This window comes from Passer domesticus, chromosome 3 (assembly GCF_036417665.1).
Source record: "Passer domesticus isolate bPasDom1 chromosome 3, bPasDom1.hap1, whole genome shotgun sequence".
In the NCBI taxonomy this organism is placed as follows: domain Eukaryota; kingdom Metazoa; phylum Chordata; class Aves; order Passeriformes; family Passeridae; genus Passer; species Passer domesticus.
Genome location: NC_087476.1, coordinates 57,943,884 through 57,971,645, shown reverse-complemented (window position 1 = coordinate 57,971,645; position 27,762 = coordinate 57,943,884). Strand labels below are relative to the sequence as shown.

At 40.0% G+C, this 27,762-nt stretch overlaps 1 protein-coding gene across 6 annotated transcripts in view; it reads right to left on the bottom strand.

Moving 5' to 3' along the window:
- The window catches only part of PLEKHG1 (pleckstrin homology and RhoGEF domain containing G1), a 128,038-nt gene extending 100,682 nt beyond the window's left edge, over nucleotides 1–27,356 (bottom strand). For 2 of the 6 annotated variants that reach the window (XM_064413309.1, XM_064413313.1), the window contains exons 1-2: nucleotides 24,933–25,173; nucleotides 13,224–13,289 (exon numbers count right to left, since the gene is read on the bottom strand). Coding sequence is in view for 1 of the 6 variants with exons in the window: in XM_064413307.1 (XP_064269377.1) it covers nucleotides 13,224–13,289; nucleotides 26,872–26,911 (106 nt within the window). In the remaining 5 variants the exon portion in view is untranslated. Of the gene's footprint in view, nucleotides 1–13,207; nucleotides 13,290–24,635; nucleotides 24,770–24,932; nucleotides 25,174–26,871; nucleotides 26,945–27,302 lie in introns of those variants that run through there. The other 4 variants (XM_064413307.1, XM_064413315.1, XM_064413314.1 and 1 more) reach the window with 4 other exon arrangements.
- Between the last annotated feature and the right edge of the window lie 406 nt (nucleotides 27,357–27,762).

Here is a 27,762-nt window from a genome sequence, read left to right as displayed (position 1 = left end):
AGTACATTCCCTTGCAATTTACCCAAATGAATGGCCTCATAACTCAGATTAGGACATTTCCTGTAAAAACACTCCACTATTTATCAAGCCACTCCAGAGTGCAACTGTTGAAGCATGGCTTGCAAACAACATGCCTTCTAGAGCCAAAGCCTGCAGTTATCTGCAGAACACTGTAACTGGTTGGGATGGAGAAGCCAGAGCTCTCTTGCTGTATACTACCTTTGAAAAATATGTTCCCAATTCAGAGTTCAGTAACTGCAGGCATAGTCCAATTGGCTTTTGTGGCATTGTGCAGAGCACAGAGAAACTACAGTTTCAAGTTACATTCGTGCTTAATCTGTGACAGAGCACATGCATTTATATCGTCATTAAATATATTCATTAGAAAGAATAAGGAGTATTACATGAAATAGGACTAGAAATGGAAAGGAAATTATTTCAGCACTCGTACTTGATCAGCACAAGTACAGAGTCTAGGAAACTAAAACTGGTGAAAGGGAAACCACTCACGGTAACAATCTTCAACCTGCCAGAATTTCCAAAGGAATTCGAATGACCATTTTGACAGAAGCAGGTGACAAGCTGTTGAATAAACATTTCTTTTTGGTCAAACCGCTGTATTCTCTAGACATGGAAACTCATTCTATACAAATACATAAAGCCTCTTATCTCCAGTATTCTTTCTCAGAAGAGCCAGATTTGTTAGTAAACACTGAATCGCCAAATGCAAACCTTCACTGGCCCCTGACCAAAATATGACTTCCATTCAGAAAAAAACAGATGGGGAAAAAATAACATGACTTAAGAGTATTATAGTTGGAAAGGTGATTTCCTTCAGATGAATGTTTTTCTCTTTCTACATCAGTCTAAGAGACATGGTTTGATCAATCAGTTGTTTATAAGTAATTCTCGACAACTGCATGGAGTCTGAGCCATTGTGCATTTTGATACTTCATTCACCTTCTCAGAAAATAAATAACTTAGACTTATCTTTCAAACACAGAAACAAAGAAATACCCATTATGTGCTAAAATAACACAAAATCCAGCAATAGCAATACCACTGACAACTTCAGAAGAACCTATTTTTAAGAAAACAGCTTTATATTTCATGGGTCATTTGATCTAGTACTGGAAACCAACAAAAATAAGGACGGAGTGTGAGCAGGAATCTCTAAATAGGCTTGATTAAAGTAAATATTCAAAGGGATATTACTCAAGTCAGTACCAAGAGCTTCAGCCAGTTTCCAAAGCCTTTTGAATTCTCAGAGCTAAGCCCGGTGAATTCAGATGAAAGTTCCTTTTCTTCCACTTTTAAGGGAAGAAATAACTTATGTGAACTTTCTGCACAACACCCTTCTGAGTTTAGTAACTGGGGAACAAACCTAAAGCACTGCCAAGATACACAACTAACCATTTATAAACCTTAATATTTCATTCAAAAATTAAGCACTGATCTACTGAAACAACACAGAGGTATTCCAATAATGCTGTTTCAAGTTATGTAATACCATCCTTAGTACACAAAAACCCCAGCTCCTCCATTCTTGCTGCCTAGCCCACATTTTGTCCTCTGAGGAACACAGGCACACAGAGTGCATACTAACAACACCAGGTTCCCACTGAACCCAGCAAGAGGCACAGCAGAGAGAGGAAACCACCTGGCCCTGCCTCACTCTGAAATTATGCCAGCCTGTTCAGTGGGGCTACAGGAAAAAAAGAAAAAGTCCCTGTTGTATTTCAGACACACACCAAGAGCTATGTACATTAGCACAAAAAGCAGGGAACCACTCTATTTGATCAGCAAATGAATTTCTATAGCCCTCTAAGCCTTACTGCATTTAGACAAGAGGAGTAAGGGGAAGAAGCATTTGCTCCCTTTAAATTCTATGCCAGTCACTTGATCTCCTCCTCATCCTGCCACTGTTCCCACAGCCCTGCAGTATTCCCAGAGATACCACCAAGCTTCTATCACTTTTCCCCCAATGGTCACCACTATGTGTTCACCCACCAGGACACATCAACTTAACAAGTGCCAAGTCAGTTCCAAACTCTTCTGTTTCCTCTTTCCCAGCTCCAAACTCCTCAATTTCTCTCTACAAAAGAAACAATCCAAAAATTCACTTTGAAATAAACAATAGCAATTCTGTGGAGCAAACTTACTCAAGCAAGGAACTAAAAATCTGCAGAGAAATGCTGACTGAGGAGATGTGATGACATCAAATAAAATGTGACCCCCGATCTTCCCCACAGTGAAAACACTCGTGGGATTTCTGGGCCAACCTGCAGATTATCTGATGCTGAATAAATGCTGAGGTCACATTGCAGGGTTTCATCAAGAGAAAAACTAAGGCTATTCTTAAATTAAGGCATTAGATGTGCTCAAAAAGTGCTCCTGGGTGCAAAAGCAAGCTGGAACTGAATAACACATCTGTGGTAATGAATAATCCGAGTCTCCAAAACAGGGTGCATAAGAACCATCTTTCAAGTGATGGCTGAACTGCACTAGGGACTGAGTCATGCCTGGAAACTGTCTGTGGAGAAGGCTGTCATTTCCCAACATCACACCAGCAAACGTGACCACCATGGATCATCTTCTCCTAGACCTCGGAACACTCCTGGGCCCATCTGAATTATACACAGATGTAACCTTACAGCACTCCTTTCTCACACCACCTATGCTCATAAAAACTTACTGACACATAGTTTAGTAGAATTCTTTCTTAATTGTGTCTTATTACACTTCAAAGATTTAAAGAACTCTGATTGGAGACAGAGACAGAAAAACAAATGCTGGCATAAAAAGCAGAACAGGGAGAGAAGAAAAAAAAAAAAGACAACCATACTTTCTGCAGAGGAGAAAGTATAATTACATGCAATTGAACTCCTCTTCCCTTATGCATATGCCACTGGGTCAGGGTTTGCTGCTACCTTTGAGTCCTGACCTTTAAAACAGACCAGATACAAACCTTTCTAAAAGAAGCATAATTTTTTGTCTCTGTACTTTCAGAAATTTCTCTGCACCTTTCAGCTTCTGTGTATCCAACAAATGGTGGATACCTCCTTCCACTGTGTCAGAGCAAGAGATTTTGCACAAGCAGAGCTCAGAGACAGCTGCCCAACCCTCCTGTAGCAAGCAAAGTCCTCTTTTGGCTGTTCCATAGACAAGTTTAAGTCTGGGCATCCATGTAGTACTACCAGGCTAATGCCATCGTGAAATGTAAAGCAGATCCTTAATGGGAGGGAATTTTTGTGGTTTGGGGGCTTTGGGTTTTCTTTTTAAATCCAACTGTAAAACAGTTTAAGCATAAACTACAAAAGTTTGGGAAGAAGCTGCAATGAATCCTAGTTTTAAAACAAAGGCCAAACTTTTTAAAAATTCTTCAGTCATTTTAGCATCTACTCCAATTTGTAGAAAACAGGAACCCAGGATACTTAATAAAAGCAACTATAGTGAACATTATGGCAACTACCAAACTTGAAAATTACCTGTTATTTTTGACAGCTTTGAATTTTTACACTTAAATTCAAGAAAAATTTGATCTATTTCAAAACATGTAAACTATGTGGTATTTCTTTCAAATTGTTCTTACTACCAAACAGGCAAAAAAAAAAACCCAAAAAAACCTACAAAACTAAAGAACGAGGTGTGAATCATGCAAACTTTGATGGGTTGAATTAGCATAACCTTTACAGTATATCTAGATTTATTTTATCTTTCTCCAAAGTTAACTGTCAGCAAAACATACACAGAAACTCAACTATTTGGGTAATTAATTTGTTACAAAGTTACTAGCTAAAACAGATTACCTGTAACTACCAGCCTCAAATCTCTGAAGCTGAAAATTCAGCATATTTCTCTAAGGAAATAAGAGAACTGCTCCACTTTTCAGAGAAGTAACTACAAAAATATATTGTTCTTTCACCAATTCAAATACATGGAAATAAAGTCCATTTTAACCACATACATGTTCTGCTTTTTTCTGCAGTTTTGCTCTTTTTTCCACTCTGCAAGAACTCCATCACAAGATCTACTTTAACTGATGCATCAGAGTGCACACTTAGCAGATTATAAGAAGATGCCAAATAAAAAAAAATTGTCAACCTTTTAGCTGCAATAAAGGAAAAGAAATCTCTTAGGAAGAACACTTGAATGCTCTACAAATGCACAGCCTGAAGAAGATGGCCCATGGGTCCCCCAGTGCCTGATTACTGGGTAGAGTTTTACATTCCACTTTTCCTCTGGGATACTGGTGCCTCCCCCAGGAAGGCTGCACTCCATCCATTCCCAAGTGTGAGCCTGCTTCTGCAGACTGCAGGGAAAACCCTACATCCAAACGAACACTTCATACAAGAGTATGAAATACACTTCAAAAATATTCCACCCAATCATATCAGAACACCATGGATGCTGTCATCTTCAAGATATTTACCATGAGCAGCATTTTTGGAAGTAGAGGATTGCAACCCTAGATTAATGTAAAAGAATCATCAAGGAAAAATTATTTGTTTACTTTTAGTGACAAAGATCAATGGCAGGAAGCATGATACTACAGAGATATTAAGATATTTGTATGATGCCTACTTATAAATAGATGTGTGTTTACACTATGCTTTCCACATACACAGAAAGAAGCATGCATTTTTCTACCAGTACTGCCAGTTCATTTTAAGGAAAACACCCCAGCTATTAATCTCATTTCCAGCAAGCATGCAGCAGCTTATGTCACTCACCTTGAAGACTAATATCCAAGCAAGCAGGGAAGGAAATTACTTGTGCAGGGGAATTTCATGCCTCCCTCATTTATACAGTTATTTACACTACACAATCTACTAAGGTACCTTTTTTCTTTATGCCTCATAAAGGTATGGGTAAGACAAAATATGATTTGACAAACTCAAGAAATGTACACCATTCTCAGTGCTGAAAGGCTGTTAAAGAGCTTCATGAGAGTTAGAGTTTCAGGCAGATAAACTACATCTTGGGAAGCAGTTTAGGTACATGGAACGAATAGCAACAGGGATGAAGAGCTGGGGACTCAGTTTATCACATATGCACTGTTGCACCATAGGAGATGAAACACAACAGCACTTGTGTGGGGCTCCTCCAGTCCCCAGAGTAAAAAGCATTTGGGTTTTTTGTCTCTCATCTCTCCTGGCTGGTGGGGGAATCAAATCAAGCTGTGCTCAGGAATGTAGAATAATAGTAAGCTTCAACCCTTGGAAGACAGTCGTCTCATGCAAAAATTACCTAAATTTTACAGTTTCATCCATCTTTTGTTTCCTTGTTCTATGCTTAGTAACAATACAGAAATTAAGATTTGTCCAAGCATGTTACCACAGGCGTCACTCTGTCTCTCAAAGCCTGCTGGACATCAACAACCCAGCAGATGGTCATTACTCCAAATTCCCCACCCTCCATCATCATTAATTCAGGAGCAAACTCATTTCAATGGGCTAGCCCCAATTCATAAAGAACTCATTGTCCTGACCAAATTAATAGCTTTACATTTTGCATTACCAGATGTGCTTCAGAGACACAGTAACATTTTGTATTATAATGTGCTGTTTAAAGTCCACTTCAATGTCATTTCTCATAAATATTGTTGTACAAGGCAAACGTACAACTATGAACCTATTCCCAAAATAAACATAAAAACTCTGTATTTTTGGTTTAGATCCTAGACATATTTGGCACAAGTGTTGCTCAATTATCCTGCAACCCACTTGATCAAAAGCTGTCTATTCTGATAGCACAGTCTTTTGAAAGGCTTTACTTCACCCTGAAGATTCATAAACCCTCAACCCTGGCACATCCAGTAAAGAGACAGGCACTTACAGTGCCTATTACATAAGCAACACAGTTTAGACCCATCATCATCATAATAACAACAAATGGGACAAATAAAATTTATAAGAATTTGGAGTAAGTCTTAACTTCACTGACAGTCACTTACTGGAGTAAGTCTTAATTTCACTGATTAGTCACCAGCAGATTTTGATACATGTCAAATGGGGAATGAAAAAGAACAGAGGGAATCATTTATCATTACTTGGGTCATGTCATGTCTGCCATTTGTCAGCAAGTTTGCATTAAAACAATGGAAGACTCTTTTCCATAGGAACAATTTGCAAAAATTAACATCAATAGACTAGAATTAACTGGGAAGCCATCTTTCCCACTTCATGGAAAAATAAAAAGTAGAATTGTGAAAATAGCCATGTTCCTTGTGAGAAAGAGCTAGAAATCATTGAAAGACTCTAATTCAAAAGAAAGTATAATTAAAAATAGAGACAGAGCTTTCCAGAGAGATAGTATTTGCTTGAGTTTTAAGTTACATTGTTATTTTTCCATGGAACTCAAACAGGTTTTCCTATAATCCTATATCTGAAAAAATTTTCTTGCTGATAGTTTTGTCGAAAACTGATTGTGTGAAATGTTCTGTTTTCAATAAATTGTTGTTTTCCAACAAAATATTTTTGGCTGAAAAATTCCTAACTGGCTTGACTTGTGAAATAATTTCTCGAGTGTAACATTTCATTAAGTCCAATGCCTTCCTTAGTTAAAAGGCTGCATTGTGTATTTTAGGAGATATCCACTCACTCTCATACCAACACAAAACAAGCAATTTGTGTTTAAACTTGTGATGCATGGAGGGCATTTTTCCTAAGAAATCTATTTTTACGTAGAAGAAATAAATATAACGACTATGATATTATGGTCTGTTCTATTCTACCTTGAAAACAGGATTAGAATCTACAACTGCAATAAACCTTAACGTCTGTTCAATCACAGTCAAAACATATAACTATCTTTACTAAATAACTTTACACATTTAAATTATATGGTAAGCAAATATCATCCAGGTGGATTTACGCTGGAAGTGCAGTTTACAGCCATAGCTGAAGGAAAGGAGTGACGGCTGAAATGTCTGTGCTTTGACAAACATAATTTTGGGAGGGGACAAGGGAGAAAGTATTTCTTTTTCTCCCTTTCTTATTAAAAGGAAAACAAAGAAGAAATTATGTCTCTTATCAAATTCCATACTGGTATAATTTTTAATACAATAGAAACTCATTAATCAAGAACATAAGATCATTTGATGTATTGCACTTCTGTAACTGAAGCTAAATATGCAAAGGTTAGGGCTTTTTCATGTATTAAATTTTTTTTTCAAATTCCTACATAACATAACTAATAAAAATATTTACTTTTACAAAGGGTCAAGTGGACAGAACATAATTCTCCCAGAAGGAAACCAGATGTTCAGTTTCTTCAAAGCAATGTCCATACTGATAAAAGCAGTAGCTAATCTTTCTTTCAGAGGTTGAAGGTCTTGTTGAAGTTTCTTTTACTGAAGAGCTATGCATCAAGCTTTAATGAATATCTGCCTCAATGGAAGAAGTATTTTTAATTTTTAATAGGATTTTGCTTGTGTGTATAGTCATCAATGCACTCAAAGAGCTGTCTTTGAAAATTTTGTAAAACAATCTATAGTCATGCTCCAGGTCATGTACTGGATCTTAAATTCATGATAAAAGAAGTCACATCTGTTCTCAAAGCCAAGATTGCATAAAAAAAAATCTTAGCAAACTCCTATATAGTAATTTGAATACATTAAGTCACACAAATATTCAAGTGTTTCTCACAAGTAATTCAAGTGGTGCAGAATAATCTATCAATGTAGTGCTCAGAATTGTAAAAAGCTCAAATCAACAATATATTATGTTTCTTAATAATACACTCTTTATAAAGCTCAATATATTAAGAGATCTATAAAATGGAATTTACAAAACCTTGAACAAATAAATTTTGAATGATTCTGTGGTATTTTCCTGTATTACTTGGCTTTTGCCATGACTAATATTTAGCTACAACATAATGCTTGCCAAGAGATGCAAGATAATTCTGAAATCCTATGGGGGTAGGCTAAATGTTTAAAAGACTTCAGAGGCATGAACAGGGTCTCTGTGTATCTCACTCAAAGAAAAAGGATCACTTAGTTGCTTAAATTACTCTTAGATAATCCTTTGGGAAAAAAAACCCAAAACAGTTTTATCACAGGTAGAAGGAAACCCCACACAATTTAAATTTGGGGTTATGTCACCTGCTTTTTCATCTTCTGAATTCTGTTCTGATGAAGGAAAACCTATAGGTTAACCTGGGACATTAACTGCAGCATGATTCACTTATGATATCCTGAATTTTGTGTTCAGCCACGTTGGTGTGCACCTACAGCACAGAATGCTCTCTCACTTTTCCCATCTCTAGTGGCCAGGTGCATCTGTTATTTGAAAAACCTTTAAAAGGCTGTAAGCTTCCAGCTAAACAGCATCCTGTGGATAGAAAGCTGTACATCTCAACATACCCTTTGTTAAGGAATCCTCTCCTAAGACGATAGGGACAAAGCAGCTCTCGGGATTGCTGTGACAAGACAGGGCTGAAAAAAACCCCAATTTTATCCAGTACCCATCAGAAACCCCCAAGGAAGAGAGCAGCACTACCCAGATCGCTGACTTTAGCTAACCAGCTGCATCCAAGCCCAACACAAACTCTGTTAGTTCAAGTACCAATCTGTTTAGTCTGTGCAAAAGCAGAATACTGGCATCTTGCTTACAAGAAATGGTGCAATTGAACAGGATGAAAGAAAAGGAAGGAACAAGCAACTAAATATCAGGTAAGAACTGAGACTTACAAAGCTCCTTCATTTAATAGTTTTTCAAACACTGCATGGCAAGAGAGAACAAAATGGTCAATACACACACTCAGGGTTTGTATAGAGTGCATATCACTTTCACATCTTTATAATACAAGAGTTAAAAGGAAAAAGTTGTGGGAAAATTATGGCTGGTGTGATGGAAGGGATAAACTGTGGTACACTGCTACCATAACCTACTTCACTCAGCTGCTTCACTGGCCTCCTTCAAGCATTTCTCCAGACATTTGTCTTCCCCAGCACCAAGGCCCATTCTTCTCTCAGGCCAGACACTGACCAACAGTTCACCATTCATCTGTCCCCAGAACTTCTTTCTCTGCCACCCGTAAAGCCAAGTAAAGACCTCCATACATGCCCAACCTCCTCTCTGGGAGAGCAGGAGCACACTTCAGAGCTCCCCAGTTTGTTTCTCAGCACTTCTGAGAGCTCTGCTACAACACATCAAGCAGAAGATGCTCAAACTGGACAATGGCATCACAGACTTGGAAAAGGCATCTTAGAAATTGTAGTGAAAGATGTGTGAATGTTTCAGCTTTTGGGTCCTTGGTATGAATGCTATCTTATTTCTCCCCTTCCCCAAAGGAAGCCATTTCCAGCTTGATTTTGGCGTATTAAATCTACAAGGCAGTCAACTATGAAGACAGGACTCACTTACAACCAATACATAGCACATCCATAAAGATTTTGTAAGATTGTGTGTGTGTATGCATGTGTAAAATACACTTGTTTGAAAAGCAAGTTATTTTCTTCTAGCGTGCAATTTGTTTTTCTGCTCTGGCTACACCTGTGATAAAGGAACAACACTGTCCCTGTACTAGTCCCCTGTCATGACTATTAACTAGTCCTGAATAGAAGGAAAAAAAACAAACAACCAACAAAAAAATAACCAACAGAAAAAAAAAGAGAAAAAAAAAGTAGTCTTCAAGACAGTTTCACTGCTGTACAGGATGCTCACCAGAAAACAACAGATGTGCTATAATCACTACTGCCCATTCATTTCCTTTCTGCCAGAAAGAAAGCAGCAGTCATCAATTAAGAAGCCCTATCTGCAGCACACAAAAGGAAGTATACACTTCTCCTTGGTCACTTGAGTGCAACAATGGGAGATGGCAGCGGGAAAGGACTGACCGCTCTGAGCAAGTGTGGCAGGGGAAAGCAGTGAGTGAGCTTGTTTCTTTTGATTAAAAAAAAAAAAAATTATTTATATATATATATATATAAGAATTTTTGTTCAACACTTTAATATACAAATGTTTAAAAATTAAATCACTTTGCCTACAAGTTATACAAAAGCCTAATTATATAATTTCTGAACTTTTTCAGACAATTCATTTACGCCTTTTCACAGCAGAAAATCCCAAACATGGGAACTGACAAGAGAATTAAGCAGCCTCTATCTGGAAAAGCTGTTTTATCAATTAACAATGGCTTTTCTGAAACAGTTATCACAATTTTTATAAAAACATTAGTCTAAATGTACTAGGTACATAGAATTTCAAAACATCACTTGCATAAATTATTTGGATTAGCATTTTTTAAGAAGTCTAGTCGGATCTTGAATCTTCCTATTAAAGATTACATTTGCTGGTCAGCTTCATCACTCTGAAATAGAATGACAGCTTTCATAAAACTGCCAACAACAGAAAACCCTAGAGATGGGCTTTATATTATGTCTGTTCCACAACTGTAGTCAGCCACAAAGGGTTTGCAGGAAACTTATTAAAAATGTGAGCCTTAATTAAGGTATTAGGCCTTAATCTAGCATGCTAAATTAAACCCCAAATATTCCCATGGACACTAATGCAACTGCTCTAAGAGCTTGGCAGGCACTTCCCACAATAGGAAAGCTTTTACAGGCCTTCACATTGCAACTGAACCCTTATTTTCACTCTGTACCTCTGCTTCACTGCATACCAAAAATAGACCCAACTTACAGAAAAGCTCATACGTGGGCATAGGATCATTCCTCTCCACCCCCACACAGATTTGCAAGCCCTCACACCACTAAAGGCATGACCTAAACAAAGCATTCAGTGATGCACAAATGCTCGAGGAATTTTTTTAATGTATTGACTTTTAGCATAAACACACTGCATATTAAAAGTCACATGGAATTGTCAGAATAAAGTATATTGATCTAATGTTTCCTTTCCTTCTCTGCTACAACATTTTATTATTTAATAGATGCTGAAGCCCATTTTAATCCTTGTAAAGATATCCTAACCACCAACTTATTGAAACAATTAAAAACAAACATTATTGTTATACAAGTCAAGAGCATAATAGCAAATTAGAAACAAATTTTGTAAAACATTTTCCCCCACCACCCCAAAAGTTTTTCAGAATGAAAATATTCTTAGATATTCCAGATTTAAGCCTGACATGTAAAGCAAATTTGGCAAAATTACCAGTGGTTATTTGGTAAGATTCAACAGCCACCCCTCAAAACTCTTATCTGCCTAAACCATTAAGCTCCTATTTTTACAGAGCACCAGTTCTCATATTTTGTGTTTTTTCCTTTTTCCCACAAAATTAATTCCTTACAATATGCACTTCATCTAGTCCTTGAATGCCTTATCCCCTCAGTTGATACATTCCCACACACTCCAGCTTTGTTGACACAACAATTTTTTGAAGCACTTCACAGTGAATGCTTCTCTGCCAGGGATCCTAAAGAATCTTAGGAAATCCTCTGCATCTCAGGCCACAGGCACAATCCATGTTATCTCTGCTTTCAGAAAAGAGGTTATTTGACTTTGCTGGTCTGGTTGGCTTTTCTGTTCATCATGCAAACACAGTAAAACCACTGCAACTCAAAACCAAGGCCAAGCAGCACACATGAAATGAAATGGAGATCAGGGAAGGGGGAGAGTTTGTGCAAATAATTCACTCTAAGGTCACTAGGCAAATACTTTGCATGCATTTGGATATGCACAAACTTCAAGCTAAATAAATAAAATTATTTCCTGTGTGGAAGATGGGAATGTACAGCCCCTCCATGCTTGTGGATAAAAAAAATATGCCAGTAATTAACTATCAGCAAATAACACAGAGAACTAGTGTACTGAATTTAGGTCATGCCAATTATTTTTCTGCAATGCATGTTAAAACATGTAACCTTATTCAAATCTTGCTATTTTTGGAAAAGACTGAAGAGGAATTTCTGGTCTTTCCTCTTGCAGTCTCCACAAAAAGTTTTTCTACTTACAGAGACTGTTCTCCCTTGGATCCAAAGGAGAGTAAGATCTCACTAATGTTTGTCAGATGTAAAAGTGAATCTAATGCTACACAGTCCTGCAAGGGTCTCTCTATTACAGTTATGCAATCTCAAAGCATTGAAATCAAAATAAAGTTGCTATTTTTCTAAAATTTCATAAATGTTTGAGCACAATTGGACCATAAATACATACGACAAAATTATATTACAAGCCCCACTATCAGTAAGGTAAAAGAATAAATATTATTTATTAGTGGTCTGATATAGCATATTAGTATTCCCTCTGAAGGTCACAGAAGCCAGAGGGGCAATTAACATAATGCACCTTTCTTTTTTTTTAAATTATAAACTTATCTATGCTACACTGGTTTCAACAGTGGCACTGCAAGGAGTGAAGTAGATTACCCATAATGCATCAAGTTTTTCCAAATAGCAGTGTCTGAGTTGTTAGCCATTGAACGTCTGCTTTTTTCAGAGAGAAGAAAGATTCCTGGTGCTAACCTAAAGGAATCTTTTCTTGTTGGAGAGGAGGAGAAAAGGATCTTGCCTAAAGCTCTCTTGTTTAATATTTTCTGTAGAGTCTCCTTCCAGCCCTATTGTGAAGCTTTCTGGAATGCCAATTTGTTTCAGATAATCAAAGGAGTGAAATCAGTTATTACAATCAGGTTACGTTTCCATGGCATGTAAACCTGCTTTTCCTACGTTCCCAAGTTCCTTAGATACTCCAAGACTGCCAGGTAGTGAGATTATATAAACAAAATTAAATCACTAAAAAATAAGCTAAAATGACATAGACTAACATAGGAAATTTCAGGAGAACAAAGTTGTCCTGGATCTCCCCATCCCCACAGGGAGACCATTGTTTCTCCATGAAAGTGGCACTTTCACTTCCAAGGAGAGAGAATCAAGCAAGCGAACAAAATTTCAGCTACAGATCTTTAGCAAAACCTCAGTTTCAGAAACAAAGGCTAAAACTGAACAGTCAACCTCCCCTAACTGCTTAGGTGCCCCCCCCCAAAAACTGAATTTAATTAGCATAAAACGCCACTAGTGTGCACATGAGGAACACCCTCTCTCCTGGCTAACTCACGCGCCAGGCCCGCTCAGCACAGTGACCTACTGTGGGCTTGGATACTGAGCAGCCTCATGGTTAACCTGAGGCACATTCACCATACACCAGCGGTAATCCTCTCAGTCAGAGGCACACCGAACATCATCTCACATTTAAAATAAAGTTTAAATTAAAAAGTTAAAATGAGAGTAAAAAAATTTACCTGGTAGAGTACTCACCAAATATCGCTGTTAGGTTGGGCAAAATGGAGTCACTTTTCCTCTCCTCCGTTGAGTCTTGGCATTCTGCAGGAAGGAGGGTGGAAATCATGGAATTAGAGAAAGGATAAAAGGGAGCTCAGCTGCACAGCTCAGCAGGGGTCTAGGCACACCTCGGTTTAGTCCCCCTAAGTCACGCTCACCATACGTACACCTCCCATTCTGTCCTAAAGAGCAGCTGAATAAAACATAGCACGGGCTGAATCCAGTTCAGACAAGCTAAGGAGTCAGATTTTGAATAGGAATTAGACACTAATGTGATTCTGAAAATCCCATTAAGAGCCTTTACCACCTCTGCCTACCTACATATCTTTAAAAATCTGGATCAGACAGCTTGCCTATGGTTGTGCCGTATGCCTGTGCTGAAGCAAGGAAGTACTGCTGGGTTCCCAAGCTCTAAAGCCCAAGGGCTTCAGGCCACACTCCTTCTGGAAATTGTTAGAGCTGATTTTCAACTTAATTATCTTTAATGGTTGGAAACCTCTATCCAAATGAGCCCTCACTTCCCTGGTAAGCTACATCAGTGGCCTATAAAGTACATCAGAGACATGGGCCACTGTGATCTGCCTGGTACCTCCATCAAATCTAGGTATTTGCACAAGGTCAACAAAGCATGATAAATATCTGAACAAAAATAGTGTTTCTCCTACCAAACCCAGCTATTTAAGTAAAATTGCAGTGCAGCTTTTTCTCACAAAATTTATTAGCCTGCTTTGAAGCCTAAAAATGGAGGATTTTTGATTTAACAAGGGAAAGAACTCATTCCCTCTTTAAACTTGTAACCCCTCCCAGCCTCAGCAGAATATCAACTGGAACTGAACAAGGATACCTTTTTTATTCTTTTCATTTCTCTAAGATATTGCTTTACGTTTCCCTTTTCTAGAGTATCCAACATTAATTCATCTCTCCTTCTGTGCTATTTTTGTGCCATGGACTGAGCCAAAGGTGACAGTGAAGAATCTACAGAAACTGAACATCAAATGTTTCTGTTCTGAACTTTCAAGAAACTATTTAATATCTTTCTTCTTTTTTTATATCATCATAAGGCCTGTTTATATACTTGAAGTGGAAACAGTGCACATTCAGCTGCAATTGATTTCCTGTATGGCAAAATACCTCAGGCATTCAGCTGGCTGGGAACACTACGGAGGCCTCTTACCATCATCGGTTTTTTGAGACTGGGAAGCTCTGCCCAACGCTTGTTCTTCTGCCAGAATAAATGAGAGACCCTGCTAAGAGTCCAAGTTAATTTGGTCTAGCTGAACCAAATCATAAACAGGCAAAATTTTCTATTTCAAAAACCCATTTCAAAAATACTGGTCTATTTTTGATTTCAAGAGTAATGCCACCAATTCAATCTTGCTAATGGGGCATAATGTTCATCTACAGATGAACAGATTTTTAAATACAAAAAACTAACACATCTGAAATTTTCTTTTAATAAAATATCAATATATTGGCTGTCTTCATGCTATCTTTATAGCAAAAAATTAACACTATAGGCAATTTCACAGACTAAAATATTTTTTTTCTTTTGATATCCCTGAGTGACAACCACAGCAATAATTTTATTTACTTCACTTAGTTTTTCTTTTTAATAACTGAAGACACAGAGTAGTCTCCACTAACATTTCTAGGAATTTGAAGAAGGAAATACATGAGTAGTCTCACCAAGTTCCTGTGATTAGACTGTAACAGCTGTAACATTCAAATGCCCAACCACCTGACTGTACTTCAGATTGTAAATTAAGCAAAACAGAAATGCAAAGTGACCTATAATTACCATCCTGCTTTCCACTTATCATGGAAGTTTCCCTAGCCTCAAATCCTCCAGCGTCAAAGGACTCAATTTCAACTGCTTGAGAACCCAGTTTCTTTAAGAACCCTAGAAAAAAACAGACTGATAATACAACCATTTAAATATACACACATTTGTGTGTGTATATCTATATTATATACATTATATATAAATAAATGAAAATCAGGAATCTAGGTAACTTTGAAGAAGCCTAAACTTTTTACTGGGCTCTCTTGTTGGACAGTAGTTTCATCAACAACAGTTTCTTAATTCTAGGGTAAAATTATTTGCCAAAAGCTGAGGTATTCTCTAACACCCAGCAGATACAATGGCATTTCAAAACCTTTCAACTGATGATCTGAGACAGGGTCTTACAGTCACATCCAACTTGACTGAAGTACAAGCTCTTGGATGCTACAGAATGTTCTACCAGCCTTCTTTACCTTTTCCAAGAAGGTTTTCTACAGATTTTACTATCCTCATAATATTGAACAGGACAATCTGTAAAGAAAATTAATTTTTCATCCTGTGAATTTTTTTAATCAACTCAGCGGTTTATTTCTTAACCATCAGTGTAAGAAAATTGAACACTTTTGTACTAGAAAAACTATCATGAAGATGCTGCACGTTTCCTTAAAGAAAGTGATTAACAAAGATACCGTCATTTGCCCTGTAATTTCTATTTCATCTTTGAAAAGTTTGTAAGATTTAAAATAGTCTTAGTTAGTCTAGAAATATATCACAGTTATTAACAAAAATCTTTACTTCTTAATCACTTTTAGAAAATACACAGGGTTAAAGCATCAAGCAAATATCAGCTTAAGAAGCAAAAGCACCAAAGAAACCTGCATTCAGATATTTAAACTGATTTGAACCATAATGTCTGGATGTCTTGTGAAAAACACTTTAGAACTTGGAGTTCACACTCCAATATAATAACGTTAAATTAAAAGCCCAGAAGTTTGAAAACTATCTCTCAAAATGCAGTAAAATTAATGTGTTCATTTTTGAGGCATACTCTAGCATACCTGGGAGGCAAGCAAAACAATTTTCAGTAAGATGATGGGTGCTTTACTTTATCCCTTAGGAGTCACTGAGGTTATCTTTACCTCAGTTTTCCTAAAAAGTGTAAATGACACATAACCCTTATGTTCTACATACCCTCTCAGTGTGGTGAAAGCTAACATTATCACTTTAGTCCAGTTAACAGGTTCCCTGAAATCATGAGGTCTGAGCTTTGAAATCTCTGCTTTTAAAGAATTTCCTTATCCTGTTTCAGCAAGGTTAGAAGACCACAGCAAGCCAGAGCCACCCAACTACATGCAATTGTGTTCCACAAACTTAGAGGTGGGAATTTGCTTCCATTTCAAGTAGGACATCAAGACATTCATTCCATTCACTTATATTCCTGCTCCCACCTAGTCCCCAACCCCACCTCACATCCATACAACTCCATCCTTACAACTTGGATTATATTGTGTATTGCACATAATAAAATGGTGTCAACACATACTGTAGCATTTTAAAGCAAGTACTCTTGACAAACAATTCCACATACTGACCCTCTAAGAAAAGCTCAGAATAAAATTCTTTGTAGATGTTCACATGTGCTAGACAGCAAACCATTGTGCAAGTTTAATCACCAGAGAGGAGGACTAAAGTAAAAATTTATTTGACATTACTTTTACTGAGCTATGTGCCAGTTCCTAAAGCCTAACTTTTCTGGCTGAGGAATGCAGTTTGCTGTTACAGGAAGGCCACATACTGTAGCACCTTCTCACTGCACGACACAACTGATTAACAGACGGAAAATGCGCCACATCCCAAGCAAACAGATTTATTCCACATGCAATCAGCTGAGAGCTTTTCCAGACACATTAAGCTAATTTCATGGACTAAGTTCATGCAGTGTTCCTGGAGTTTCTTTCACTCTATCCATTCACAACAGTGGTTGTGAGTTGCATGACAAGGCCAACAGTCTTTGCCAGAACTCCTCCAGACCATCCCTGCTGTGACCTCAAACTGTCCCCAGAAAGAAGTCAGCACTGGGCAAGTATGGGCATAGACCAGTAACTGTGATCCAGATACCGGAACTAATCACCCCCAATATGACTCAATATTTATAATTAACAAATAAAAGGAACCAACCCAGTACATTTTCCTGAAATCATCAGAAGATGGGCATCACTGATCCTCTATTAAATATTGAAAGAACCCTTTGTGCAATGCTGATGCTGATTTAAAGAGCAAAAGGGGAAAAAAAACCCATAACATTTAGTGGGCAGACTCCTTATTGCTACAAGACAGCAGCAACGAAGAAGCATCCAGATGTTCTAGCATCCAGACCCCTGTGGAAGCTCCAGGAGCTGCATGATGCACACAGCCAGGGTGGGCAGGTGCCTCTGTCAGGTGTGTATGTCAGCACTGTCCCCTTGAGATGAAAGAGACTCACAAATAACAGATCTTCAGTGACAAAGGCTGATGACCAGCTTTTCTTCTGAAGAGACCAAATGAGATCATATGGTTTTGTTTTTTCAGAATTCTTCCCTGAAAAGCAGCCACAGCCCCTATCCTATCCAAACAGCATGCAGTGGTGTCTGGGCGACGCCACTTTCTCCTCCATACCCTACCTCTGCATGTCACAGGTCCCAGTCACATCAATGCGTCACCAAAACAGGGCAGAATTAAAAAAAAAAATCATCTATTCTCCTTGCTTTGACCTTGTAGAAGTCTGAGTCAGTACCTATTTTGTGCTTTGGATGAATAAACTGCTTTAAAGGGGCCTGCGGAGTGCAAGAGCCAAATTTGTGTTTGAGAACAAAGGTTGTTTATCAGCAGGATCCTTTGCTGCAAGGTTGCACAAAGAACTCTTCAGCGTGGTTCCTTTTGGATCTGCAGTGTGGATGGCAGCAGCAGCACAGCCTAGGTCTAAGATGAAGAACACAAGTGACTGTCAGCATGAACAACCATGAATGAGGAAGCACACCTGTGTTGGGAACAGGCCACACTGCCAAGGAGAGAGCTGCTGCAGGTGAAGTGGCAAAGTGCACACTGCAGTGACTGAGATCACCAGGATGAGTCAGCATGCAGGAGATCAGCTCTAAAGTTTGCCCAGCACGGCTTGTGCCTTAGCAAACCACTCTGTCCTTCACGTCAAGAGAAAAGTGGGGTTTTCTTAGTGCTCTGGTCTGCACTTCCCTCTGGCAGGCTCTAAGAAAATGGAAAACAATTCCTGAAGGGAAGGTCTGCAGAAAACCTGTCCTTTTCCCCGGAGAAATCTGCCTAGCACCGACTCTCCTAGCACAGGTATCTCCAACACCAATCTAGGAACCATGCCATCTAAAGCAATGGAGAAGGACAAGCATGTCATTGGAGATTAAATGGTCATTAATGCCCCCAGAAATCACTAGCTTTCACTTAATAACAGATTGCAGTATACTAGAGTGGCCTACCACGACATCTACACTATGCTTGATGCTTGGTACTGCAGGTAGAGTTTAAGAAAGTCAGCAGCTTTGCCCTAGAAATCTGGGAAAAACTCAGAAGATTAAATGAGTTCAAGCTCAGGAAGGGAAGATGCTGCAAGCAATCTCCTCATACCATAAGGCAGAAGAGCCTTCACAGTAAAACCAACCTGATAAGGCAAGGATTCTCAAAGGCTGCATCCAGTGAGGAGGGGGCTGAGTGGTCCTGTCTGCCAGCAGGACACAGACACCAACCACTTCAAGGCAGGAGGAGCACAGAATGACCAAGACAAAGCAAATCAAAGATTTATGACTTCAGATTCATTCAACATGAGAGAGACTGACAATTACCAGAAAAGACTGACAGAAAGATGTTACAAACCTTATGCTGGTAGAGTATGAGGGAAGGAGGGAAGGCAAACTATCTCTCCAAATTCATGATGATTTATTGCTAAATACATCTTTGCCTACCATTCAAATAGGCTGACTGCTGATTCTTCAGAGGAATTAGTGCTTCTACAAACAACTGAATGTGTTGTGACACAAGCAAATGAACTATGATGACATCACTCAAACACTGAGGTGTGACACCTCTCTGAGCAACCTCACGAGGCATGTTATCAGAAGAGTGAGAAAGAACTGGAAACTAAACAGTGAGAAAGCTTCATAAGCACTTGAGTAAGAAGCACGCTCATCTTGGCAGCACCAATACTGCTTGGAAGCCAAACCCAAGTTTCTGCTATTAACTTGGTTTCAGTTTAAAACAATAACTGGAAAGATCTGTGCATAGTGAAGTGATAAAGATTACAGACGTGCACATAAGTAGTTCTTCACCTCACCCATTTTCAAAATTATTTACAAAGAAGGAACTATCATTTTCCCCCATATCAGACATCAAGGACACAAAGCACTACGTTACTTCATACTGAAGCACCACAGATCAGTGGCAGCAGCAGAAAGGAAACTGCTCTGTCTCTGCCTTTCTGAAACGTGTTGGGATGGATCTGGACTCACCGGGGTAGGCAATGCAAATACAGAAAAAGAAACAAAGACAGAAAGAAAACCCCCAAACAACACATTGATTCCAGTATATAGAAATCACAATAAAGCTTCAGCAGACAGTGTATCTAATCTTAGGGGACATACACGAGGGTAAACATTTCCTAAATACTTTAACAAACCAGAGTTTACAGGAGGTTAGGGAGGAAAACTTGTCTGTGTTTACACATAACTTTGCATAACACAAGGGGAAGCATGGGAGAAAGTACAAGCACTAGACCCTATGCACTAAATCAGGAGCTACAGACTCCTTATGTGGGCTAATTAAAAGGCAGAAGCCGACCTTGAAGCCCACACCCATGCTGGAAGATGTCAGCCATGACCATGAAAAGGAACTGGCTGTTACGCTGCTCCTGATACTGCTCCTTATGACAACCCAAACAGCCATCTTCTTCCCAAGGTTTTATCTCCAATGGCTGTGAGCAAGCAAATGAGCAGGTGACTCAATCACTGTACCCATGACACACTTTTTATCTCTGCTCTGTACTTCCAGCGAAAGGAAGCACGCATCTTATCAGCAGAAAACAGTAGCTGAATGATACTAATGCTTGGAGTGTGATCCTGAAACAGCCGAATAGATATGAAGGTTCAAATATTTAAATCTTAGCATTCATTAAGTTAGGTTTTAAAACATCTGGGCAGGGCTCACAAGCCGGTTTCTGCAGAATATATGCTTACAGGAAGAGGCTTGGCAGCACTTACAGTCTGAAACTCTGAGCAGGCAAGCAAGACTTATAGGATTCAAAGTTAATTAGCACTGCTTCAGTCTAAAGTTTACATGGGAAACTGCTGCCAGCCTAATTTATACCTGTTCACTACACTTATAAAAAACACATGCAGCCTCCACTAGCATAATCATCATGGTCAAATAGAACATTAGGAAGCAGACCTAGTGGAGCTCATGTTGAGGAAGGAAGAAAAGAATCAAGTCAAATGCATGAAGTCACTCTTACAGATAAATTTTCAAAGTGTCACCTTGCTTTGCATTTTCACAGCAATGCTCTGCATCGTGATTAGTGAAAACACAGGTAGGGACCACTTCCACATGCAGGTACTTCAGTAGGCACCCCAGTCAAGAGATGACAGTGGGTTTAATAGTTTGTAACATGGCTTTGACAACTGCTTCTTTCAGGCCTCATTGATAAGTATAAGTAGTTTTTCCCCTCTATTTCCTTATTTCCTTCCCCAGTCCTCCCTGACTAGGCCCCTTTCTTTTCCTGTATTTGTAATCAAGTTCATGGTTATACCTATTTCAGGCCAAGTTCATATAAACTCAACTTTTGGTGAATCAGGCTAGACTAACCTATTTGATACAACCACCATAACAAAAAAAAAAACCCAACCAAACCAGACAACTTTCTATCCCTAAAGTGCTTTGGGTAACTTTAAGCACTAAGAGATAGTATAGTGCTACTTTTACTTATTATTCAATCTGTTCACATTCATCTTTTGTATTCTTAGCCACATATATAAAACTCCTGTACTCAAGAGTTGTAAATGTTGCCACTGCACTAAGATTGACTTTACTCTTCATTCCCTCTACTCCTGCTCCCAGGCCAGTTTTGTGGTTCCGCCACTCACTGTGGTGTGTGAGGCTTTTCTAAAGTGGAGGGGAAATCTAGGCTCCACATCCTTTGCATTCTAAATTTACAAGAATAACCCTTCCTTCCACTTTTTTTCCCTCACTGACAGTCCTACTAACTACAGCTTTCTGTGTGCAGTGACAGTAATGACAGTGACAGTAATGCAGGTTCTGAGAATTAACCATTCAGCAACAGTTCTGCAAGCCTTTCGGTCACTCCAGACTTTGCTGAGGGCTGCAAAAATTATTTTCCCCCACCTCCCCCTCTTAACTCTACAGAAGCTGAATGTCATTTGGACTAAGTAGTGGTAAGACATTCTCATTGTCTCCACCAGAAAAAACTCCAGCTTATTATAAGAGGATCACCATCTCTCCAAATGTCTTCAGTACACATTACATTATTAACTTACATTTTTTCATATTTTATTATTCTGTCTTCTATTGTATATTCTAGCTAAATATCTGTTTACTATATTTGGCAATTAAGAAATTTATGGCAAGGTAACTTAAAGCCATAATTAATTTAACATGTTTAACACAGCAACCTTCCTTCTCAACACGACTGAATGCAAAAGAGAACACACATCAGATTAATTCCTTTGTTCTAATTTATAACTGCCACAGCTTTATACATGTCTAATCTGAGAAACACTTCTAAATGAAGCCTGCAAATGGCTCCCTTCATCAGCTTGGATATTCCCATTATTTCCTGACCCAGTACATATGACCCTGTGGAGTTGGGGTACATGACAGGGCCATGCTGTCACCCAGAAATGTGGTTCCTCTTCGTCAAAACCCCATGCTCCCAAGACCAAGAACTGCAGCTCTGGCTTGGCCAGTAGAAACTTAGTGGTGCCCAGCAATTGCTGGAATGGCAACCAAGCATGAAGAAAATGAATAAAAAATAAAAACCAACAGCTGAATGAGTCTTTGGCATACTTTAACAACTTCGCTAAGTATTTGTTAAAATATTGCTGTTTTGGAATTCTTATAAAAAAATAAGAGATAAAATAAAAAAGTTCCATCCATTCTGTAGTATCCTTCCCTAAGAACTGCTTTGGTTTAGGATTGGTCTTTTTTAGTGACAGTTTTAGAGATGACACCTCTGTCCATAAACCTTTTTTCAATAGCAGTATCTCAGGCTAATCTGTGGATCTACTCTTCAAAATTAGTAACAGCAGATTTTGTAACTGTTTTCTTGATTTCCCCATTTTTGGGTTGATCTCAAAAGTACTCACCAGAGCCTAAAAGTTGTATGGGTGATGCTACCACAAAGGAAGATAAAATAGCAGAACCCAATGTCAAATTACAGTTCTGTTAGTGTTCTATGGTTAGAGAAACAGACCAGCTTTGCACTGCTGAGTTTGCATTCAAGGACAATAAAGAACTACTTCAAGTAAATACTTTTGTCAGTTGCTACAGCCCTATCTGGTTAGCAGGGCTTTAAAAAGCCTTTCCTGAACAGGAGCCAAGAAATCACAAGCATATGAAAGGCAGAGGACAACAGGTATACAACAACCCAATCCAAATAAATGCACACAGGGAGGCTTTCGAACATGCACACTGCTCCAAATGACCTCACAAAAATACTATCACTGGTGCCACATGAAAGACTGTGTCAGTGAAAGGTTCAAACAAACCAACCTACACAAATAACATTAGCAAAAAGTACCCAAACTCACTATGTGCCACTTATTAGAAAAGTAAGCAGGTATTTTCACTTCCCTTCTAGGTAACAACAAAGGTTTAAAATAAAATAGCAAAACAAAACTACAAAGAAACCCAAAACACGACCCCATAAAAAAACCTACCTAGACAAAAACACCCCACTTCCACACAGGAAGGTACCAAGTGTTCAGTTAGTTAGCTCCAAACCCTTTCTACCTTTTTCCATGGCCTCACAATCAAACACTTTAGTCTCAAAGTATTCCTCTAGACAGTTAATTTGTAGTCTCACATCCTGCCCAAGGAAGAAGAACACATTAGCAGATGTCTTGAAATTATGAGAGCTGCCAACAAACTAGGTTCACTACTGGAAGATTTCCACTTAAGAATCAAGTCAATGCTGTCTTTGCAAGATGTTATCAAGTAAGATTATAAATTACAAACTGATTTGGCTACACACCTATTTTTTTCCCCTCTTTTCCTGGAAAATCAAAAGTAAAACAGCAAGAAAAATGACACCTTAACACCCAGTGTTAGAATGATAGCATGTCTGCAGAGATGCACTAAGTTGCGTGGCCACAGGTCCACATTGTTTGCTTAGGGCTCTCCAGATCTGTGAGAAACAGCCAGCATTCCCGTAAATGAACACATCTAAAACTGAACCTTTTATCAGAGTGTTTTGAACTATTTCTAGTTTGCCAACTGAGAACACAGACCAGAAGTAGAGTCCAAGTTTAATAGCCAAGCATCTGCATGGACCCGAGAACAATACCAATATTCATTAAGAAGCCAGTCTCAAACTGCCTTCTCATATTTTCGAGACAAGTACTCTATTAATACATTTCCTAACCTTAGCATAACTCTTATGTTTTCATCCCAAAGCACACACACACACACACTGGTGAAGAGTTCCCAAAATTATGACAACTACGCGCCCTACACGTACCAGGGGGGAAAACCCCCTAAAAATAAATCTCAAGGAAGCTATATATTGTGCCTTGCCAACCACAGTGAATTGTACAGCCAGGAGTTGCTACAGCCAGATTTAGCTTCACACAAGCTAACAGGATTCCTTTATAAATTTAGCTAGAGGCACGGGCAACAAACGCTTGTGGAAATTCGAACCGCAACTCTCCAGCAGCAAAGGCTGCTCCCTCCAAGAATGAAACAGTAGCAAAAGATGACTATTAGTAGGCTCTTATTACACAGCTTTCAAAACACCTATAAGTCATCAGGTTGTCTAGGCAGAGTTATACGCTGAAGTACCAGCGAACATTAAAAGAAAAAAGCAAGGCCACAGCTCTTTCTGTGCCTGCCCATTAATAATCAAAGGGGGAAAAAAGCCAACTAAAGAGAGACCGTATTGGAAACAGCTGACCGTTTGTCTAAGTTTATTTCAGGTCCTTTTCCCTCATACTTGGAGCAGCGTGGCTTGTGAAGAAAGAAGGAAAGGAGTGCCTCAGGTCTCTCAGTGCTAACTGAAGGATGAGATCTGAAGGGCTTCTCCAGCAAGAGGGACTGGGACACACGACCCGCAAAGCAAGGAAAAGATGAGCGCAGGAAATGGGGAAATGCATACAGGGTCCTATAGGACAGCTCTGCCCCACTGCCGCGCCACAGAATCAAAGCTCCTGCTACTTAACAATAGATCAATCATATCTTTAAACCTCTTTAGGCCATACTTATCATAATCCCACTAACTTTAAAACATTTTTAAAAACAGAGGATGGGTTTTGGTGGTTTGTTAAAGCATCCCCATAAAACCTGAAGCCCTACAGAATTTTATAATATTTTAAAAGAAGTACCTTCTCCCTCGCCGAAGAAACTGGAGGCAGCCCCCAGGCTCGGGCTGAGCCGGTGCAGCTCGGCCAGGCTACCCCGGGCTCCGGCGGGGCACAAAGCGGCAGCGGGAGCCCGGCGCACGGTGCCCGCGGCGGGCAGCGCACAAAGGCTGCGCTCCCGGATCGCCCGCTCCGCGGCCTCGGGGGCTGCGGGACACCGGGTACCTCCCCGCCCGCCCCGCTCCGCCCCGAGCCGCTCCGGGAGCCGCCGCCGCCCCCTCCCCGGCGCGCCCACCGAACAAAGCCGCCGGCAGCGCTCACCGGCAGCCTCTCGCCGTCTTCTGCCCTGGCCCAGCGCTCCTCCTCCCGCTGGAAGTGCAGGCGCAGGGGTGCGGGCCGGAGCGCGGAGCTCACCCCGCTCCGCAGCCCATTCAGCGGCGCCGGGCGGGTGTTCCCCTCGCAGCGCCCGTGGCCGCGCCCCGGCTCCCTCCGTGCGCTGCAGCTCCGGGCAGCGGCTTAATCTCCAAACTTCCTCCTCCTCCCGGCCGGGCAGAGGAGTCTGTGCAACCCCTCCTCCATGCAGCTCCCGCAGCCCAGCCGCTGGCTCAGCCCCTCCCCGGGGAGGCCTGGCCCGGCTCTGGGCCGGGGCTTGCTCTGCTCTCCCTCCCCTCCCTGCTCCGCCGCCCCCAGCCCCCGAGGCTGGGAAAGGGGGGAAGAGAGATTAACCACTCGGATTTGTCTCTGGAACGGAGCCAAAGAGAGCAGTCGGATTACAGCCCCGGGAAGAAGAAGGGAGGAAAAGAGAACGGGGGATTAAAAAAAAAAAAAATTAAAATGAGGGAAAAAAAATATCCGCTACTGTTTTCACGGAGGGGAAAAGCGCTGCCCTCCCCCGTGTGTCAGGTCACAGCCTCTCCGCACGGCTGCGAGCCCCATCCCCGCCTCGCCGAGCTGCCCAGAGGCTCCTCTCCGCCACCACAGGTCTGAAATTCAATTCACAGGTCTGAGAGGGCTTAATGAGTAAATGAGTTGCCAAATTGTCAAAATGCTAAGGGGGCAAGTCCACCACGAAATACAGACCCTCAAAAAGCAAATTCCAAGAGGCTGCAGATAGAGACTACACCTGCCTCGTGGCAGGCTGCTGGGTCATCTTCTTTGGAAAGGTGTGTTAAAAGTTACACAGCATTAAAAAGACACACATAAAAGAGAAAAAAATGGCTTAAATAAAGCCTGAATTCTTCATACATGTTCAGTGCTCCTTATTCCTTTGAGCCCTAACAAAATCCTTGGTTTCCTGTAAAACCTCATTCCATATTTTACATTTAGTAAAGCTGTATTGCTTTTGTTCTATGTTTCTCCCTCTTCTCATGCTAATACACAGCATGTGGAATGCTGTGGAAAACTGAGAGGTTAGAACAGCTCATACTTTTCAGATGTCACAAGGAGTAATTACAGCAGTAATTCAGAAAAGCAGGAAGTTTCAGTGTTTGCCCTCATCTTACCTGTTCTCATTGGAATCCTAAAAAAACAAACAAACAAAAAAAACCACCCCAAAACACCTTGGTCAGGGTCTGTTTCTCTGTCATTGATTCAGAAGCCCAGAGCTCTTTCCCAACATACACACTGAATATTCTTCAGACCAGTGCTGAATTTTAAAAGATTACCCCATTTATTGATTAATTTTGGCCACATTTCTAAACAAAAGTTTGTGTTTAATAAGTGAGACTGTATTACCTTTTCAAGAAAAAAATACCTAAAATGTTTTAGTTACAGCTGTTCTTGCATATAACATTTATTGACATTGCAGAATTACAGCACAGTTATCATGGAATCGCAGAGTATTCTGAGTTGGAAGGGACCCTCAAGGATCATCAAGTCCAAGTCCTGGTCCTGCAGAGTACAGCCCCAGGAATCCCACCCTGTGCCTAAAAGGGTTCTCCAAATGCTCCTTGAACTCTGTCAGGCTGCTGCTGTGACCACTTCCCTGGGGAGCCTGTTCCAGAGCCCAGCCACCCTCTGGCTGAAGAACCTTATCACCATGGGGTAAATCTCACTCCACTCCTATTTCCTTGGGAGCCATCACTGCCCTGCCAGGCAAGAAAGGCAGATCACAGAAGGCTGGACTCCACATTTAATACTCTGGAACAGCATTCTACAAAGTTGCTTGACAGGGGGGCAAGTGGGAAAAGAGCAATTTCAGATGAGATTTAGTAGCTTCATTAAAATCAGCCTACTGGTTGTGATCTCCTGCACTACATACCTGCTCCATGTCTGAATTCAGCATCCAGCTGAGCATACATCCTTGCTTCAGCACACTACACTCTGACCTTGTGCTGGGAACAAAAAGTTAGCAGTCATTTGCAAGTCAATAGAAAAAAAAAGGGAAAAAAAAAGAAAAAAAGCAAGAAAAAAAGCAGTAAAACTTCTCTGATGAAACTACTGGGAGAGAAGCATTTGTAACTCTTTCCCATTTGGGGAATCAGGGAATGTTTTTCCTTTATGAATAGATCTTTGAAAGATGGTAATAAAACAAACTACTGCTTGATGCATTTAACTCGGTCCAAATTAAAACAAATGAAAATGCACACACATCCCCAAATGGGAAATACAGCAAAAGCCCCAAACCACAGACTATTCCAAGTTCCTTTAAGAAACTGTACAGTCTCTCCAAATATGTTTTAAAGGCCTTACATGATCTGTTCCATATGCAGTTTGTTTTTCCTCAGTGCTGTGACTAACAGGAAAAATCTTCAAGAGGAGAAGTCTCTTCCTCTCTCTTCATCCTTCTACCTCCGTTTCCCCAAAGGACTGATCATGAGTCTGTCTGGTTTCTGTTTGCTTGTGCTAAAAATAACGTTACAGTGGACTGACAAAACACCCTGAGTTTTAAGGCAACTGACTGATAATGTAGGATTATTGTTGCACAAGAAGTGAGGAAAGTTTAAAGGCCGAGCTTTACAACAGTGTAACACAAAAGAGTGTATCTGAAGAATCACCCATTTTTGGAGGAATTAGATACATGGACAAATTGTGGGAACTCCTGTCTTTGAAGGTAATTCACGTGACTGTTGGTAAAAGAGCACAAGTGACAAGGAAGCTGCAGGCAGGTGAACCTTTCTCCTGGGTTTTCCTGTGCACCAGAAGGTCAGTG